Source organism: Lycium barbarum, chromosome 3 (assembly GCF_019175385.1).
Source record: "Lycium barbarum isolate Lr01 chromosome 3, ASM1917538v2, whole genome shotgun sequence".
In the NCBI taxonomy this organism is placed as follows: Eukaryota; Viridiplantae; Streptophyta; class Magnoliopsida; order Solanales; family Solanaceae; genus Lycium; species Lycium barbarum.
This window is the reverse complement of record NC_083339.1, coordinates 25383961-25390784: the sequence shown is the minus strand read 5'-3', so window position 1 is coordinate 25390784 and position 6824 is coordinate 25383961. Positions and strand designations below refer to the sequence as shown.

General features: G+C 35.7%; 1 protein-coding gene across 1 annotated transcript; it reads left to right on the top strand.

Moving 5' to 3' along the window:
• Positions 1-494: 494 nt before the first annotated feature.
• Positions 495-5851, top strand: LOC132630818 (bifunctional monothiol glutaredoxin-S16, chloroplastic). Its single transcript, XM_060346418.1, has 2 exons — positions 495-926; positions 5170-5851. The coding sequence occupies exons 1-2, from the start codon at positions 537-539 to the stop codon at positions 5671-5673; spliced, it is 894 nt and encodes a 297-aa protein (XP_060202401.1). The 5' UTR covers positions 495-536; the 3' UTR covers positions 5674-5851.
• Positions 5852-6824: the final 973 nt, after the last annotated feature.

Sequence of the window (6824 nt, the reverse complement as noted above, 5' to 3'; positions counted from 1 at the left end):
TCTTCCAAAAATACCTCTTCTTTTTTTCATATTCACTCCCCAAACCCTCTCTTCTTTTCCCTTCCATTACTACCCTCCGACCCAAAACCCAACTACCACTCACCATGTCAACATCGTTCTTTCAAAACGTAGCAGTGTTTTTCTTTCAAAACATAGCATACACACTATATACATGCTCTTTCAAATATATTGTATGCGTGCCGCATACAATATTAATGTATATACATCGATACATTATAGATACACTAATAGCATATACTTAGTATGTGCACGCATACAAGAATTGTGCCTACAATTTAGGGAAACATGTATCGATGTATATCTAAAAGTAAAATATAGCTATATCTTATAATTATTTAAAAGTACCGTTATATAATGTAATAATTATGGAGCATATAATTAGTTACATTACATCTCTCCTATTGGGCTTCAATGATAAAAACCAGCCCAATAACTAAGCCCAAAAGAAAGAGATTTTTAGCTCATCAAACTCCACCATCAACCATTTGCTCTTCATCTTCTTCACCTTCTCAGCCATGGCTACCTTAAACATCTCATTTCTAGCAAAACCCAATTCTACCCTTCCCATTATCTCCAACTTCTCTTCCCAAAATACCCCTTATTTTCCCTCATATTCACTCCCCAAAACCTCCCTTTTCCCCCCTTCCATTATTACCCTCCGACCCAAAACCCGACCCAACAACACTCGCCACGTCAGTACAGTTATTTCTGCAGCTTTCAAAAAGCTATCTGAAACAGACCCTTTAGAAACTGATGAAATATCTGGAACCTTCCCGCAGGAATCAGGTGTGTATGCGGTGTATGATAGTAATGGTGATCTCCAATTTATTGGTATATCAAGGAACATAGCTGCTAGTGTTGTTTCACATAAAAATTCTGTACCCCAACTCTGCTCTTCTGTAAAGGTAACAACTTTTATTAGTTTAAACTTTTTGCTGAATTTCTTGCTTTAATTTTGTTATATGTCCAATTTATGTGACCCTTTTTCGCTCGTCTAAATTCAAACTGCTTAAACTTTGACCAGCATTACCCCCTCGATCCATTTTTTACTTGTCCATGTTTGACACCCTTAAGAGTACTCCCTCCGTTCCAATTTATATGAGGGTGTTTGACTGAACAATAAGTTTAAGAAACAAAGGAAGACTTTTGAATCTTGTAGTCTACAACAAGCCAAAGAATTTTTTGTGGCTAGAAATCATTTCAATTAAGGGTAAAAGGGGAAGTTTCAAGTAAAGTATTTCTAATTATAGAAATGTATCATACTGTACTAAAACGGAAAATGTATCACATAAATTGGGACAGAGATAGAGGTAGTAATCAATAAAATGATAAGTTTATTGTATCACCCTTTGAATATAATAAATTTAATATTTTGGGAAATGCATTTGGAAATGATTATTGTTAATAATAAGGGTAAAGCAGGAACTAAGTGATAAATTATCTCTTGATTTTCAAGCTGGACAAGTAAAAGTGGACATTTATTTTAGTAAAGTGGACAAGTAAAAATGCACGGAGGTGTTATAAAATACACTCTTTCCGTCTCAATTGAAGTGTCTTAGTTTGATTGGACACGGAGTTTAAAAAATATGAGGAAACTTTTCAATCTTGTGGTTTTGAATTAAAGATGTGTGTAATGTACTAAAATGTCCTTTGAATTTTGTGGTTTTGAACTTGCCATGTATGGTGTTTGAATTGTCAACTTATTAAATATAGTAAAAGACACTCTTTCTGGGACAAACAAAAAAGGATAGTAAGATACTTAAATTGGGACGGAGGGAGTAGCTTTTTTATCATATTGACATGGGAAGAATTGCAAATGAAAGTACCTTTCATATAATTGTTGAACATCTAAATTTTTATTTTGAAATATTGAGTTGATCTTCCTTATGAAAAATAAAAATAAAAAATTGAGTTGATCCAATCCAATTCAGCTTCAAAGATTAGTCAAATTGACTCTCGGGAATCGGAAAGTGCCACATAAGTTGGGACGGAGGGAGTATGATGCAAAGCGTAACCCATTCCAATCCCGGATAAAGGAAAAGAGTTGGGATAAGTTGCGGTAAGTTGAAGATTAGAGTAAAATAATCTAGCTATAGTGAAAATTTTGATGTGCTCACCTAAGCAGGGTTAAATGGACCTGAATTGAGTGGAATGTATACAGAGGATTTATATAGCGGACCCAACTAATTGGATTGAGGCGAAGTTGATTGATTGATTCTATGGAAAATAGTTAGGGATTGAGAGAACATATTTCTCATTTTGGCTATGTTGACAAAAGGGTAAATTGGATTGTTATTTTTGATCATGATGCTTCTTGGTGATGCTATGAGACCCACCTGCTGAATCTTTCCCGGGCTACGGAGATTTAGAAATGAATTTGAATCAGCATGTCCAAGTTAGAGTAAAGTAATATGAACATTATAGTGAGAATATATGGAGGACCTCTTTTTATTTGTCAAAAAAGGTTACTTCATGTTGCATGTTCTTTCTTGAGTTAGTCATATATGCTTGTGGCCTGAGAAATGAAACCAATTTTACGTCTTCTTAAAAATTGTCGTACCATTCTTCCATTGGGCATAGGAATTTTGTTCCTAGCCTTGCTTCACCTTGTGTTATTTGAACTCGATTGACCGGGGATAGCTTCTATAGTCTAGTAGCTAGCAAATGCCACTGATTTTTGTGTTGTAGCTTGCAAATCATGAGAGCACACTTTGGAGCATCAGTAGAGTTGCTTCCTTGTGACCGGTAGGTCATGTGGTTAAGACGTTGCAGTAGGTCACGCCAAAATAGCCTCTGTTAAGAATTCATCACCAACTTAAGTAATATCTAAGATCTTCATGAAGAATCTAGAATATTCAAAGAGTTGTAGAGAATTGGGAGGAGAACTCTAGAATGAGAATTCTCGAGTGATTCTAGAAAAATCTAGTTAGCGATATGCTAGAAGAGAGTAGCAAATATCTTTCACTAGATCCTTCCATCACCACCTATAAGTAGCGGTGATTCATTTGAGATGTAGGTGTGCTCAAATAATGAGAGTGTACTCAAGTAAGCAAGTACGAATTGAGTCATTAAGTGAGAAGTGTGGTAGCATAAGTGAGAAATAAGAGAGTTGCTAGAGTGTGAGTGCAAAAGAAAATTGAGTGTAGAGAGTTTTAAGACTGAAGTTGGTCCTTACTTAGCAATAACAAAACTCAAGTTGTGAGCAACCAATTTTGCCCAACATTTCTCAACAACCTCGTCTCTAAAATGTAAGGCAAAGACTGCATATATATGTCCCCTCTCCCTTTGCTCCAGCACTTGCTGCAGAATACATCATGTGCAGAGTAAGCCTTCAAATTTTCCAAATCATAATGGAGCAAATCCTTGGAGGGGCTAACCACATGGTTGCATAGCCAGCAGTAGCCTCATTTGTGTTACTCAGGGTCCTCTTTTTGGTTCTTTTTGCCAGTTCTAGTGAGTCTCTTTAAACTTTTCTTGCGGTAGTTGGAAAGTAACGGGGACTAGTCATTGCTAACCTGCGATTCCTGTGGAGATCATTTCCTGATATCTTCCTTCCTTTGTCCCAAGCTTAGTGTTCAGCTTATGGTTATATCTTGATAACTAACTTGGAAACCAGCTTTTGCCCAGAGACCAGCTTTTGTGGGGGAAACTTGTCTGGAACTTAGGACAGCAACGGGACCCGGATGAAAGAAACCCAATGATCGGTCCTTGTAAACCCAGAATGACATATTTATTCAACTATGAATCTTTGATACTCAAAATGCATGGTCCAACCACAGGAACTGAGTACTCTTTGGTAGGAAAGAACGAAGTTATCTGCTTCAACTAGTGCTAGGAGAGCGAGCATAGCACCAATATCCTCATTATTGTTGATCATCATTCTGTCTCCATCTACAGATGCCACTTCTGTGCTGGTTAGCTTGATCAAGCTAAGAAAAAAAAATTGTTCTTTTGATGATTAAGAAATCCGTCTTGAGCTGACCTCTTTGGGCCAACTGCAGCCTTCCGCCTTCTACCTTTTTTGGCTTAAATACCAGAGTTAGTTCGCTTGGCGCAGGGCTCGAATAAACTGATATAGAAAACTTGTTTTTCAGTGCTTAAAGTTGCTAGAGTGGGAGATTGTGCTAGATGCACACCGGCGGTCCACACTTATGATTGAAGGCATTTATTTCATTTTAGGTTACTTACCTCACTACATTATACATCGGCGGAAAACAGATTGGTATTTGGTTTGGTTGCTGATGGGCATCCTGCAATACCATCCTTTTTCTGCTGCCTTTAATTAGCATTCTTGTTCATTATAACATGTTTTACATGACATAGTGCAACTGCAAAGGGGAAACATAGCAAATATATAGTAATTTGTGGCAGTGTTATCAAAGGCGAAAAACGCAAAAAAAGCACTGAGATCTGTTGGGGCTTTAGATGCAAGGTGCAATTGCAATTAAAGCGTAAGCTTTAATGAATAAAGGCGCAAGTAAATTCGTGAATAATAATTATTAGCACAAATGAAAATTATATTGACAAAAGAATTTTAAAAAATAAAATTAAGAGAAATATTTGTTGTTTACTGTCGCTTCTTCAGGACAACATCCATTGGTGATGAGGCGTACAACTTATTTCCCTGCACTGAAGCGCCAGCCTATTTTGCATCTAGCTTCAGGGCTTAAGCATGCCTTGAGCAAGCAATTGATAAGTCTGCGATGTGGAATTATAATTTATAGTGCACATAACACCATGCTGGATAAACATCCTCTTTAGTTTAGAGCATAAGTAGACTTCCATTAAGCAGCATATACTTGGCCAAGCATGTTACTATTATTTGACATATGACCATTTTCTAATAATCTTATGTGAATGTGAATGTGAATTTGTCAAACATCACATGTACTGTTATTCTTGCTTAGAATCTCAACTGCTGTGACCATACATCAGCATATTCCTTTCTGCACCTTGAATATTACAAAGGATTCTCTAAGCAGCATAAGCATAATAAACTGCCTATCTTCTTAACTCTGAAAGACAAATCTGTACCGGTTGTTACTTCTGTCGAAGTGTTTCACGTTTGTTTCTCTCCTTCTACACTTTTAGGATCTTCAAGGCTAAATTCTTCCTTTGAATACTTAATAACTGGTATAATGTTTGTAGGTTGGTGTGGTTGATGAGCCAGATAGAACAGCTTTAACTGAATCTTGGAAATCATGGATGGAAGAACATATTGCGACCAATGGAAAGGTACCACCGGGTAATGAACCAGGAAATTCGACATGGGTACGTCAGCCTCCAAAGAAGAAGTCTGATCTAAGGTTAACACCAGGCCGTCATGTGCAGTTGACAGTGCCCTTGGAGGACCTCATTGACCGGCTAGTGAAGGAGAACAAGGTGGTTGCTTTCATTAAAGGGTCTAGAAGTGCACCACAATGTGGTTTTTCACAGAGGGTAGTAGCCATTCTTGAAAGTGAAGGTGTCGATTATGAAAGTATCGATGTCCTTGATGAAGAGTACAACTCCGGGTTGAGGGAAACATTGAAGAACTATAGTAACTGGCCTACGTTTCCACAAATTTTTGTGAAGGGTGAGTTGGTTGGTGGGTGTGATATCTTGACCTCCATGTATGAGAAGGGAGACCTTGCCAGCTTGTTCAAAAGCTAAATGTTAAAATTAGTAGTAAAGAGTGTGACTTTGTTGTAAGAATTACACATCTTTTGAACTATTTCACTCATCAGGATATCTGGTGTTGTGGAAATAGTGGAATAGTTGGAAGACGAAATTCATTTTCCCGTGTACAAGAGAAATTTGTTATAAGTAACAACGGAGGCATATTGTTTTATTAAGAGAGTGATAAAAATGGTCCATTCTTTGGTGGTAGGTTTAAAACATGAGGAATTTTGGTCCTTTTAAGTTTACCAAAAGTAAGCAATTTTGGTCTCCATTAAATATTTATCAAATTTTGATTGTTAAATTTAATCAGTATGGTGAAAATGTATACTCTCTCTGTTTCAATTTATCTAAACTCATTACTATTTGGAGAGTCTACGAGGTGGTTCTTTGATCACATTTTTCTTACATTTTTTTCAAAATTATTTAAATTATAAATTATCATGACTTATTATACTTTTTATATAGTTTTCAAATATATAAATTTTAGTTATACAAACTTGAAATATCTGTCAAAATTTATGGTCAAAGTTGTAAAGTTTGACCCTCGTAATCTGAAAAGGTTCACATGAATTGAAACTGAGGGAGTAATATTTAACGAAAACTCGCATTTAGAAGTATAGTAATTTGCAATTTATGTTATTTTTGGCATATCTCAAGAGTTTGGTGTAGCTCTTTGAAGTGCAATTTTTGTTTATTGTATGTGTCTGGTGTAGTTCTTTATGTTGCAGTTTTTGACGGAAATTTTTGGTGTTTTTGGTTAAATATTTTTTCCACAGTTTCGCCGAAAAATTATACTATACCTATTTGGCCATGAAATTTTTTCGGAAAATTATTTCACTTTAATTGAAAATCAACGTTGTCATGAAAATTCCAAATACAACTTGAAGTTGTATTTATAATTTGAAAAACAACTAAAATCTTGTTTTCACTTTTTTCACTTTTAATACATCCAAACAACCAAATATTCTTTGCAAAAACTATAACCAAACACAACTTCATCTTCAATTCCAACTCCAAAATTCCAAATAAAGTGAAAAATATTTGATTTTCATGGCCCAACGCTTACTACTATATATATATATCCTTGGCTTTTTCATGTATTTACTTTTTTATATTTTGAATTACATTAATGAAAATTTTAA

Excerpts from the sequence above, each read along its gene's own strand:
- LOC132630818 (XM_060346418.1), top strand. The coding sequence starts at position 537 with ATGGCTACCTTAAACATCTCATTTCTAGCAAAACCCAATTCTACCCTT. Across the intron at positions 927-5,169 it reads AACTCTGCTCTTCTGTAAAG|GTTGGTGTGGTTGATGAGCC; the intron begins GTAACAACTTTT and ends TAATGTTTGTAG.